Here is a 13,699-nt window from a genome sequence, read left to right as displayed (position 1 = left end):
ATGATTTTGTGGGAAAACAAAACTGCACTGACTTTAGACTTGATAATAAAACACAGTGGATCAACACTAGCAGATGACAGACATGACTCTCCAAACCATCACTGATCATCAGTAAATTTTACATTTCATTTAAAGTAAATTAAGGGATCAGAGTCTGGAGGAAGAGTGGAGAGACACACAGTCCAAACTGCTCGAGGTCTAGTGTGAAGTTTCCACCAATCAGTGATGGTTTGGAGAGTCATGTCTGTCATCTGCTGGTGTTGATCCATTGTGTTTTATTATCAAGTCTAAAGTCAGTGCAGTTTTGTTTTCCCACAAAATCTTACAGCACTTTATATCTGAAGTAAATTTTACATTTCATTTAAAGGAAATAAATGCTTACAATAGCTCACATTTTTAACTAAATTACTGATATAAAGTAATTTTTCAAAGATATTAACATTTTTTGAGATGGCCCTGTATACAGGGATATAGGGAAAATGTCAGGTTGTTTGCAATGAATATACCAATCAACTTAAAGCATTATAAGCTTTTGGACATACATAATCTTTCTTTCTGCAGATTGTCTGGCTGCATGGTTACAGATGAAGGATGTTCTTCTCTGGCTTCAGTTCTAAGATCAAACTCGTCTTACATCAGACAACTGGATCTAACCTATAACCACCTGGATTCAGAGTCCATAGGAAAACTGAGAGACCATAAACTGGAGAATCTACAGTATGTAACTGGACCTAGACACAAACAAATATTTTTGCGCAGTGACACTGTTTTACTCTATATACCACCTCGGTGGATAAAATTAAATGAGGGTATCAAGATGTGAATAATATGTAATATTTCAGCTTTCATTCAAATGGATTAAGAACAATGTTACAGTAACCATAAGTAGAGTTTTACCAAATTCCTCATTAATTATGACAAAAAGTTAGAAATATAAAGAACCAAGTGTTTTAGCTAAATCTGAGCAAAAAGTGGCAATATGTGTCAAGTATATTTTATATTTTAGGCCAACTCAAACTAGCTATCTGGTATGGAAAAGGGCAGTTCCCACATATGAAATAGCTTAGAATTGTCATGACGATAGGGTCATTTTACAAACATACGCTTTTACATGTGTTTTATTTAGAGTGGAGAATCAGAAAATTGTGAGACGGGAACCAGGACTAAAGAAATGTAAGTACACACACTTTTACACTCTCCTCACCTCTATTAAACAGTGATAGGAAGCTTACACATTTACATGTCAGTATTGGGCTCGGGTTCTTAAATAATGTGTTAAACTGTATCTGTCTGTGTCTTGTTTTTTATATGTTCATTAAAAAACAATAAATAACATCACCTTCCTAAAAAAGTTAATAAGGGGGGGGGCGCTGCTGAGCAGGGAAGATGTAGGACGTGTTTTGCAACAGCTCCTCCTAAATGTGACTTTTCTGTATATATTACTTGAATTAACCTGCATTCTTTACTATATTTGAGACTTTAATTTGTAACCGAACTACTCCATTTAACTTAGTTCCTGATTAGAGCACAATACGATGGCTGGAAAAGGCAAAGGGGAGACTACGAAGGGGGGCCGCAATAAGCCTCGGCTTTCGCCTGAACCAGGATCCCCGCAGCAGGTAGATGCTAATGCTAATGAGACTCTGTTGCTCAGCATGAGGCAGATGCTGGACGAAATGCGCTCGGACATTATTAGTAAGTTCGACTCTGTCATCTCATCGGCCGTCAAGAGAGAGATAACTGCGGCGTTGGAACCTCTTGAGAACAAATTATTCGCTTACGGCGAAACCATTGGGGACCTTGAACGCTCGGCTAACGACCATGACGGCAAGCTGAGTTGCCTTCAGGCTAAGGTAGAGGTGCTAACCACCCAGGTCGATTCACTCTCTAAGAAATGCGAAGACCTGGAGGGACGCTCGAGGTGGAACAATATTCGTTTAGTGGGCTTGCCGGAAAGCTTGGAGGGCCCCCGTCCCACCAAATTTTTTGCCCAGTTTCTGCAAGACCTACTCGGGCTTGATGAAAAACCCTTGTTAGACCGTGCTCACCGTACGCTACGGACCAAGCCTAGAGACGACGAACCTCCCCGGCCACTTGTTATCCGAGTCAACCTGTTCCAAGCTCGAAATCAGATCCTGCGGGCGGCCAGTAAGGCCTCCCCTCTCTCATACATGGGCAAGAGGATTTCGATATTCCCAGATTTCTCTCCTTCGGTGGCCAAGAAACGGGCTGCGTTCACTAAAGTTAAGAAGGCCCTGCATTCCTGCTCGGATGTGAAGTTTGGTTTGGTCTACCCGGCGGTGCTGCGGATCACCTTACCCGATGGACAAAATCACAGGTTTGAGGACCCAGCATTGGCGTTGAACTTTGTTGAAAAGGAGTTAAAGAAATAGCCATTCTATTGGACATTCTCTGGACACGCTAGCTCACTGACTGGATAGCAAATGCTTCCAGCCCGCACCTTCCACTCACCACAAGTGCCTCCTTTTACTGGTGGAGAAAAGGGACATTTAATCTTGAGGTGCGTGGGTGATTAGTGGACAATTTAGGATAATTTGTCCTTATAAATGTATATACGATATTTTGCATATTCATATGTTCGAATTGAACTATTTTACGTTTTGCACTTTGAGAGCTAGGCTCTGCTTTAAATGAAAGTAATGTTTTTGTTTCTAATTTAACTTACTTGTTACATTTTATCGGAACGCCAGCCAGGTGTAGGTAGGATGAGACCTGACGTGTGGCGTAAGGATTTCTTTGTAATACCTCCGGGGTTATTATTGTGTGTTATCTGGGGTTTGGGGTGGGTGAGGTTTAGTCGCGCGCATCCCGTTTGGGGGGGTGCTTCTGCCAAGTTCTGGGATAGGGATGGGGGGGTGCATTTGCAAATTTTAATTTTCTTACACTGTGGACTATCTTGTTTGTTTGTTTGTGATCATCTCTCCGCTTTTTTTCTTTTTTTTTTTTTTTTTTTCTTCTCTTTCGTTTCCTTTTTTCTTCTCTCTTATCAGCTACAGACACGGAACACTATTCCAACTCATTACTCCATCCTTTATATATTCACTCTAACGGTTGGATATGGCCCTACCAACAGTAGCAACAACAGGAGGTGACTTAAAATTTGTTAGCTTTAATTGCAGGGGGCTTAATAACCCAATTAAACGCAGTAAGGTCTTCCACCACCTACATCGCTTAGGAGCTCATATAATATTTTTACAAGAAACTCACCTCAAAGCTACTGATCATCTAAAGTTAAAGAAGGGATGGATAGGTCAGACTTTTCACTCTTCTTTCCCAGGCAAATCAAGAGGCGTAGCCATTTTGTTGCATAAATCAGTTTCCTTTTTTCAACCAAAAATTATCTCTGATCCTAATGGCAGATTTCTAGTAGTCACTGGCCAGCTTGGCAGTACTCGAATGGTTTTTGTTAACATTTATGCTCCTAATTGGGATGATTCAGATTTTTTCAAACGCCTCTTCTCCACTCTCCCGGACATGTCTTCACACCACTTGATATTAGGTGGTGATTTCAATTGTTGGCTTGATCCATTAATTGATCGATCCTCCCCTAACGTACGGGCACCTTCAAAATCCGCAAAGGTTATTCAGTCCTTTATGAAGGACTTTGCTGTTTCTGATGCCTGGCGCTTCTTTAATCCCTCCAAAAGGGAATACTCTTTTTTTTCTCAAGTCCACCATACATTCACCCGCATTGACTACTTTCTGGTTGATAATCGGTTACTTTCCTGTGTGTCTGCATGTAAATATTACGCAATTGTAATTTCAGATCATGCTCTGGTATCTATGAATATTTCCCTTAAAAATGTTGTTGTTATGCGTGCCCCTTGGCGCCTTGATAATAGCTTATTGTTAAATGATGACTTTGTTAAATGGATCTCATTGCAAATAGAGCTCTTTGTAAGGATAAATAAGACACCAGAGATCTCTGCCTCTGTGTTGTGGGAAACACTGAAGGCCTACATTAGGGGGGTGATAATTTCATATGTAGCCTATGAGAACAAAACTAGACAAGATAAATTGACTAAGCTAACACAGCGTGTATCTCAACTTGATGCCAACTATGCATCCTCTCAGTCCCCTGCAGTGTATAAGGAACGGCTCTCTCTACAAGCAGAACTTGACCTCCTTATGACTCAACACACCACGAAACTCCTGTTACAAGCAAAATCTAAATTTTATGAAGAGGGTGATAGGGCCAGCAAATTATTGGCACACCAACTACGTCAAATTTCATCATCTCACCAGATCTCCCAAATTCACACTAGTACTGGAAACGTTACTGATCCTTTTGAGATTAATAAAGCCTTTAAGGATTTTTATATATCTCTATATTCTTCAGAGCAATCTTCTGTTCCTCAAGACTTTGATAATTTCTTTGAAAATCTGGAGATTCCCATTATTGACCAATCCGCCGCAGCGAAATTAGAGGAACCAATCTCTCTGACAGAACTTAAAACAGCTGCGTTTTCTCTACAGAGTGGAAAATGTCCTGGTCCGGATGGATATCCCCCTGAATTTTATAAAAAGTTTTGGGATAAACTATCTCCTTTATTACTTGAGATGTTTAATGAATCATTAGAGCTGGGCTATCTCCCTGAAACTCTTACTCAGGCCTCTATTTCTCTGATCTTGAAAAAAGGTAAAGATCCCCTCGCATGTTCTTCTTATCGTCCAATAAGTTTGCTGAACGTAGATTTTAAAATATTATCAAAGTTATTGGCAATTCGCATGGAGCCTATCCTTCCAACCATCATTTCTCCGGACCAGACAGGGTTCATTCGTAACAGGCACTCCTTTTCGAATCTCAGACGCTTGTTTAATGTACTCTATAATTCTCCCTCTTCTCATGTCAGTGAGGCCGTAATATCCATGGATGCTGAAAAAGCATTCGATAGAGTCGAATGGGACTACCTTTTTTATACCTTGGAGAGATTTGGCTTTGATAGAGGTTTTGTTTCATGGATTAAGTTACTGTATTCCTCCCCGTTAGCCTCGGTCAGGACAAATAATGTCCAATCTGCATACTTTAATATTCACCGATCCTCAAGACAGGGATGCCCATTGAGTCCTCTACTATTTGCAATAGCTATTGAACCCCTGTCCATAGCTCTTCGAAGTAACCCCAGTATCACAGGCATATCTAGGTATGGCATAGAAACTAAGGTTTCTCTTTATGCCGATGATCTTCTTTTATATGTTTCGAAACTAAATACGTCTATTCCCGCGGCTCTTACCACTCTGCAAAATTTCGGTCAAATTTCAGGATATAAACTGAACCTAAACAAGAGTGAATTATTTCCTATTAATCTAGACACTAGAAATTATTCTTCACACACTTTACCTTTTAAAATAGCTGAAGACAGTTTTATGTATTTGGGGATACATGTTACCCACAAATTCGAGGACCTTTATAAGGCTAACTTTGCCCCCTTATTAACTCGAATCCGCAAGGACTGTGACCGATGGTCCATGCTTAACCTGTCTCTAGCCGCTCGAGTTAATTCTGTTAAAATGAACATCCTTCCAAGGTTCTCTTATCTATTTCAATGCGTACCATGCTTTCTCTCCCAGACTTTTTTCCGCAAGGTAGATAGCTTAATTTCTGAACTTATTTGGAACAAGAAAATTCCTAGGTTGCGAAAACAATACTTACAAAGACCACGACATTTGGGTGGGTTGGCACTGCCAAATTTTAAGTATTATTACTGGGCTGCTAACATTAGGATTTGCAAATTTTGGACTTGTTATAAAGATGTTGACCCCTTTCTGAAATGGGTATTAATGGAAGCAAATTCCACTAAACCTATATCTCTTAATGCTCTGGTCCACTCACCCATTCATTCTCCCACTCAACAATACACAAAGAACGTGATTGTTAAAACCACCCTTAAGATCTGGACTCAGTTCAAACGACACTTTGGTTTTCAGTCATTTTCTATTAACGCCCCTTTAGCGGCCAATCATTCTTTTCCCCCTTCCCTGATGGATGACGCGTTTGCGGGATGGGCCAAGCTTGGCATTATTACTTTTAGAGACTTATATCGAGACGATATCCTGCTATCTTTTCAGGAACTTGCTGATATATTCTCACTTCCCAAACAACATTTCTTTAGATACTTACAAGTACGGAGTTTTATACGGGATACATTCCCTACATTTCCTAATTTAATTGGGGATTCCCTCGTAGACGGCTTTCTCACACCATGTCCTACTCTGAAAGGCCTAATTTCAGACATTTACAACCAAATCTCTCTCCTGCAACCAGAATCCTTAACTACTATTAAAACCCTCTGGGAGGAAGACTTAGGGACGAGCATACCGGAAACTGTTTGGGCAGAATGGTTATAGATGTGTAATCTGTTGATGGGGTCACTGATATAAAATGTTAGGTTATAACCATCTTTGTATGTATTTATAATTCATGTTTTTTATAGATGCTGATATTTTTATGTGAGCTTTTGACCATAACTCTGTGAATGTATTTGCAGATGCCTTTAACTTCACTCTGGACCCAAATACAGCTCACACAGGTCTCGCTCTGTCAGAGAAGAACAGAAAAGTGAAGCGTTTGAGGAATCCACAGCCCGGTGAGGAACCTGAGGATCCAGATCATCCGGACAGGTTTGAGTACTGTCGGCAGGTTCTGAGCACGAAGGGTCAGACCGGTCGCTGTTACTGGGAGGCTAAATGGAAAGGGAAGGAGGTTGTTATAGCCATGTCTTACAGAGGGATTGGAAGGAAAGAAAGATTCAGTGACGACTGTTTGTTTGGATATAACAATCAGTCCTGGAGTATTTTCTGCTTTAATGACAGGTTTCTCGTCAAACACAACAACCTGCAGACTGTTATACCTGCCCCCCGTCTGCCCTCTAACAGAGTAGGAGTGTATCTGGATTATGAAGCTGGAACTCTGTCCTTCTACAGTGTCTCACCCGATACACAAACCCAGGTCTACCTACAGGAACTTGGCTCCACTGAATATTTCCCACAAACACTCACCCACTTATACACAATCCATTCCACGTTCACTGAACCCCTGTATGCAGGGTTTAGGGTGTATTTTGGTTCAGTGCAGCTGTGTGATCTGAATACGCCTACTTTAGAGTCCTTTAGAAAAACCTGAAAATTTTGAAAATACAGTACACCCAAGCCTGATCCGCCCAATAAACTGTCATTTTGATCCCGAGCCCAATTTAAACCCCACATTTTTTTTAAGTAAGCAAAACACTAAAACTGAGCATTTTAAAACCATTTTCGTATGAATGAGCAAAATCTGTTCAGAATTATGTTAATTAACACTGTAGTAGCATTGTCAACAATGCAGTCAAAGATCTCTCACCAGGAGGAACACTACCTACAGAGATTTGATCCAAGCAGAGCAGCAAGGGCTACACCTTTACGCACTCTTGTGGGAAAACCCAGAGTTTAATCGGACTACACCTGTAATCACGTAGATATTTGCCTGAGACATAATTGCATAAAAAGGCTTAGTGTAATATGATACTCAAGAATAATCCTTTTTTATTCCAGTGTAGCTGTAGTGTTAATTGTGTATAAACATTGTTGTAACTGCAATTCACTGTATATATATATATATATATATATATATATATACTTAAAGAAAAAATGCATTTTTTTTCTGTAAGTAGTGCTGTAACAACAGAGAACATTAAAATTAAAATTATTAAAAATACCCAAAATAACAACAACCATTTGTTATTGGAACAAATCACCTAAATATTTTTGAGTCATTTTAGTAAATGTTCAACTGAAGTTTTAGAGCTAGCTAACAGGTTAACCAACTCAGCTTACTCAGTACCAGATAATGTAGGTGTTATTTTAGTTTATCGAGGTCTCAATATGTTGTACCATTTTGGCAGTCCATTTATTTACGCTCTTTCTGTAATTCAGGAAGTACTGCTGGACTATTTGTTTCATATTGCATTGTTCAGCGTCCTGCCATCATATATTTATATAAGTCACCATAAACAAAGCATGCTGGCTTTCTGTACTCTGTTAGCCAGGCGAGTCATATTGTTTAAGTGGAAAGACCCTAATTCTACAGAGGATACAGAGGATTACAGAGGATATGCAAAATGAGCTTAAAAGGGCATGGGGTTGTTTGTATCCTGTATATCTGTTGTAGGATGACTAATTGAAGATGATGACCATATCTTGTCTTGCATTTATTAAAATATGTATGTTCATATTTTGGTTATGTGTGCAATGGCTTGTGGAACCTACTACTACTAAAAAAAATAAACATGCAGTTCAAGTTGCATAACACAAATTATAAATTATATAACTTTCCAGCAAACAATCATTGCCACCTGGCGGTTGTCCTTCATTAATCGTTAATGTAATCCCCTCAAGTAAGTTTCAAAAAGAACGTTTGCATTTTCTCTAATAATAAATAACACTGAATCTACTGATCACCTCTTATATTTTATATATGCAATTATTCAGCTATATTTTGGAATGACTTTCTTTGCTTGGATTGGAATGATAATGGAATACAGTAAAATAGATGTGTTCATTAATGTTATACTTATTTTAGGAAATGTTATATTTAAAATGCAAAACAGGAAAGCTTAAAGACTTAAAAAAAAAACTTTTTAAGACCGAAAACAGACTTTTGTCCTGCCTGAGGCATTTTTATTATGTTTGTTTTGTCTGTTCTTTGGAGGATGGTATTTAGAAAATATGCTTCTATAATCAGGACAGTAAGAAAACAGAGAGACGCAACATTCCTTTTACTGTTTGGGTGAAATTCGTTTACAATAAAAGTCTGTTGTATATTACATTTTATATATTTAAAAATCAATAAAATGTAAACCCTATGACACAGAAAATAAACACAAGTGTGTATGCTTCAATTTCATTTAAAATTAAAATTGTATATATGTTTTACCTTTTAGCCTTTTTATTTATTTTATTCATTTTATTTGTTTCATAACTGGTTTTACTGGCTTTTTACCTTTTTATTGATTTTTTTCGTCCTTTTATATTTTTTTATACTTTCCTAACTTTTTTTTTTGTTATTATTTATTTATTTTAGTTCCATCAATTACCTTTTATATAATTGTGGTGTTATTTTAGTATTTCTTTAATTATGTTTATATTTTATTATTCTAATTATTTATCTGTTTGTTGTTTTACATTTTAGCCTACATATCCTGTTATTCTGAATTATTTTTATTCTTATATTGTTTGCTTGTTTTCATAACTTAAGTTGTAAATACTCAGCTGCATTAAAAATGAGGGTTACCCTCAATGTTTTACCGAGTGAAAATAAAGATTGATTGATTAACTGGTTGATTGATTGGTTGATTGATTGATTGGTTGATTGATTGCCTCTCAGAAGCGGTATCTGTGTATTTTGCCGAATACGGGTGGGTTTTATAAAAATATATAGCAGCTCGGTGTGATTCCCCTCCAGTCCAGCAGGGGGCGCTTAGTTACTGATTCTCCAGAAGCTCCCAGTCCGCAGTGTTTCTACATGTAATCAGAGCTGCTGAAGTTACAGATCTATATAATACACTTTTATACTAAACCTGGGATAATTAAATCCCATTAGCTCAATAACATATACTGTGTATTTTATTATTACATCATTTCATTATCTTTTAATTTCATTTCATCATCCTAGAGCTCTCCTTACAACAAAGTCCACTTTCCTTATCTCTATCAAACATCTGCAAAACTACTGATTTCTAAACACACACACTTCAGATCATTATCAGGTCTTTATTTCCATAATTAGGAAATACAGCTTTCCTCTTATATTGAGTTTGCTGATATCTAAATATATAGAAAGCTGTTTAGTTATTTATTACTATGTTTGTCTGTGATTTGCTAAAGATACTCTGTTGACATACACTGCAAAAACAAATCTATTGGCAAAAACTAGAAACTAGACAAAATATATGTACATGGAGTTTTTTATGCTTAAATTAAGCAAAACAATCTGCCAATGGGATGAGCATTTCAAATGATAATAATAATATAATAAGTCTCAAAATGAGTTAAATCAAGCAAAGTCCTAAGAAAGACTGAATATGATCATTAGTCCTAAAATAAGCAAAACAATTTTACACTTGCACAATTCTTATTAGAGAAAAAACATAAGATTTATTGCCTTAGACAGTAGACAGTTTTCCCAAATTTCTTCTAACCTTTAAAAAAAATATGTTATTGTGGTCATTTCTGCCTCTGCAGCTCCTCTCAGGTTCAGCTGTACTATAGGTGACAATGATGTTGACACACAATATGCAAATCTTGCTGACGTCCCTGCTGACGTCCAACCATCTGCGTCTCACCGCTATCTCTGTCCTGTCCCCCTCTAAACCCATACATCACCTAGTGCCCCTCCCAAACTTCCAAAATTTGAGCTGAGGGTGGAGTCAGCTAAAATCAGGGGGGTTTATTTATGCTTTAAAAGAACAGGATTCATTTTATTTACTCGTTTCCTGCTATTTTACTCCTGCTGTTACTCCTCAAGTTCCATCAGAGTTCTAATTTGCTTCCCCAGAATCATTACAAAAGCTAAAAGGATTGATAAAGGATTGTTTTGCTGTTGCAAACAATAACAAAATTGACAAAATATGGAAAAGTTCAATGGGGTATGAATACTTTTGCAAGCCACTGTATTAAATTTTTTTCTTTACATCAATGCCCTTATTGTTCTATCTGGGCGGGGTTTGTAGACAGGGCACAGGTAGGAAGTCCAGAGGGTGGAAGAAGTTTTGCATGGATGTTTAACCAAATGAGGTGAACTCCTGTATGTACTGGTTTTCATATGAGACACAACTGAAAGTTTACTGAAGCTGGTTCGGGACTACATATAACAGCGCTTGGATCTCAATTAAAGTAAGTTTATTAGAACAAAAAGGAATGGAGTTGATAGAGTTAATAAATACATATTTTTCTTTTTATGTTTTTATGTGAAAGCTATGTTTCAGTTAATTCAGTTGTGGATTCTAGCTTTAGCTCAAGTTACAGAATTACAAATATTGACACATTAGACAAAGATGAACAGTGGTCAGATGGTAAAAATGTTTTTGTAACAAGAGTTCCACTTGAAAACAGACTGGATTTAAACAGTAAATTATATTTGTTTTATATACTGTAAGTGTACATTCAACATTAGCAGATATAGTAATTAGTTATCAGTTTAATGGTATTTAGTAAACATATTTTATACAGTATTTTATGTTAACAAGCGAGCATGTATGTGTTGCCAGATTAATAGATATGATAAAAGGAACACAGTTTTAGAAAATCAGATGAATATGCTTCTTTAATTCATTAAAAACAATCATACATTTATAACCTGGGAGCATAAAAGAAATCTGCCATGTGACAAAATTATGTCATTTTTAGCTCTGTTATATTCTACAGATGTCTTTACGTGTTGTCTATTCAACGAAAGAGCTGGGCACTGCAGAACACAGCTTTATCTATTTGTTTAATCAGTTAATAATCCTCCTATTACCAGGAATAATATGTTCTAGTTCTAACACAAATAAAACACAGAATTGTGTTTTCTTCCATGTTTTCCCATTTCTCTGAAAGTGCACAGTGATCTTAATATAAAATCTATCTTAATGTAACCTTAGCTGCTTTATGCAAAGCCAGAGTACATTTGTTTATAGCTCACAAAAAGATAAAATCTGGACTGGCAGGTTTTTTCAGGTTTCATGTTGATGTTTCAGGCTGTTGCAGGTGCAAACAGAAAGGTACTCAATAGTAGACATGAATAATGTCAATGAAGATAAAGTGCAACTTCCTATGTGCACCAAAGAGAAAAAATGAAGCAAAAATGCATTTAAGAGGATTTTCACTGATACTGCTGTAGAGGATAAGAGCTTTTCAGTGTTAATACAGTTGAGTTTATGATTTTTCATTGGACTGCATCGGGGCATTGAGGCTTTCTTTGGTAATGTAGTGAAGTCTGTAGAGTCTTGGGCTGTTTCTTGGTAATGCAGTCCATGTTTAATAATTTCAGTTGCAGTTTTGCAGTGGCAGTTTTCAATGAGTTCTAGAAGCTGTGCCTCCAAACATTAAAAAGGCTAGACATTTATGGCCAGTGTAGAGGTCTGTGATATCAGCAAGGTTATAGCAACTGCACTGATTTTGATAGTTCGGTGGGTTAGAGAGAACATTGTTGAGGTAGAGATGAAACCACCGGCGACTGCAGCAAACTTGCCTGGTGACTGTTTGTGCTTATTTTAAGTCAAATGACTGAAAATAAGGTAAAACCCTAAATAAGACTGAATAGGATCATTAGTCCTAAAATAAGCAAAACAATTTTACCCTAGCACAATTCTTATCAGTGAAAAATTATCAGATTTATTGCCTTGAAATGAGATAATGTGCCCTAATTTTTTCTAACCTTTAAAAAAATGATGTTATTGTGGTAATTTCTGCCTCTGCAGCTGTGCAATAGGTGACAATGATGTTGACACACAATATGCAAATCGGTCAATCAATAATACTGCCCCCTGTCCAACCATCTGCGTCCCACTGCTATCTCTGTCCTGTCCCCCTCTAAACCCATACATCACCTAGTGCCCCTCCCAAACTCCCAAAATTTGAGCTGAGGGTGGAGTCAGCTAAAATCAGGGGGATTAGTTATGCTTTAAAAGAACAGGATTCATTTTATTTACTCGTTTCCTGCTATTTTACTCCTGCTGTTACTCCTCAAGTTCCATCAGAGTTCTAATTTGCTTCCCCAAAATCATTACAAACTCTAATAAGGATTGATAAAGGATTGTTTTGCTGTTGCAAGCAATCGTAAATTGACAAAATATGGAAAAGTTCAAGGGGTACGAATACTTTTGCAAGCCACTGTATTTAATATATATTTTTTTTACATCAATGCCCTTATTGTTCTATCTGGGCGGGGTTTGTAGACAGGGCACAGGTAGGAAGTCCAGAGGGTGGAAGAAGTTTTGCATGGATGTTTAACCAAATGAGGTGAACTCCTGTATGTACTGGTTTTCATATGAGACACAACTGAAAGTTAACTGAAGCTGGTTCGGGACTACATATAACAGCGCTTGGATCTCAATTAAAGTAAGTTTATTAGAACAAAAAGGAATGGAGTTGATAGAGTTAATAAATACATATTTTTCTTTTTATGTTTTTATGTGAAAGCTATGTTTCAGTTAATTCAGTTGTGGATTCTAGCTTTAGCTCAAGTTACAGAATTACAAATATTGACACATTACACAAAGATGAACAGTGGTCAGATGGTAAAAATGTTTTTGTAACAAGAGTTCCACTTGAAAACAGACTGGATTTAAACAGTAAATTATATTTGTTTTATATACTGTAAGTGTAGTATCAGTGTATAATCAGTTAAATGGTATTTAGTTAACATTTTATACAGCCTTGAACAGCCTTTTCTTTCATGTTTTCCTATTTCTCTGAAAGTGCACAGTGATCTTAATATAAAATGTCTTAATGTAACCTTAGCTACTGTATGCAAAGCCAGAGTACATTTGTTTATAGCTCACAAAAAGATAAAATCTGGACTGGCAGGTTTTTCAGGTTTCATGTTGATGTTTCAGGCTGTTGCAGGTGCAAACAGAAAGGTACTCAATAGTAGACATGAATAATGTCAATGAAGATAAAGTGCAACTTCCTATGTGCACCAAAGACAGAAAACTGAAGC

At 37.1% G+C, this 13,699-nt stretch overlaps 1 protein-coding gene across 14 annotated transcripts in view; it reads left to right on the top strand.

The window, feature by feature from the left end:
- LOC103040572 (NACHT, LRR and PYD domains-containing protein 12) overlaps nucleotides 1–13,699 on the top strand; it is a 41,126-nt gene that overhangs the window by 15,393 nt on the left and 12,034 nt on the right. For 2 of the 14 annotated variants that reach the window (XM_049482591.1, XM_049482583.1), the window contains 3 exons: nucleotides 562–717; nucleotides 1,127–1,173; nucleotides 6,510–9,331. The exons of 7 other annotated variants lie outside the window; for them this stretch is intronic. In XM_049482591.1, the coding sequence (XP_049338548.1) occupies nucleotides 562–717; nucleotides 1,127–1,173; nucleotides 6,510–7,144 (838 nt within the window). In that variant the 3' untranslated portion in view covers nucleotides 7,145–9,331. Of the gene's footprint in view, nucleotides 1–561; nucleotides 718–1,126; nucleotides 1,174–6,509; nucleotides 9,332–10,746; nucleotides 10,891–13,699 lie in introns of those variants that run through there. 5 more of the 14 variants (XM_049482589.1, XM_049482588.1, XM_049482587.1 and 2 more) reach the window with 5 other exon arrangements.

Source organism: Astyanax mexicanus, chromosome 8, assembly GCF_023375975.1.
Source record: "Astyanax mexicanus isolate ESR-SI-001 chromosome 8, AstMex3_surface, whole genome shotgun sequence".
Lineage (NCBI taxonomy): Eukaryota > Metazoa > Chordata > Actinopteri > Characiformes > Acestrorhamphidae > Astyanax > Astyanax mexicanus.
This window is presented reverse-complemented; position numbering and strand designations above follow the sequence as displayed.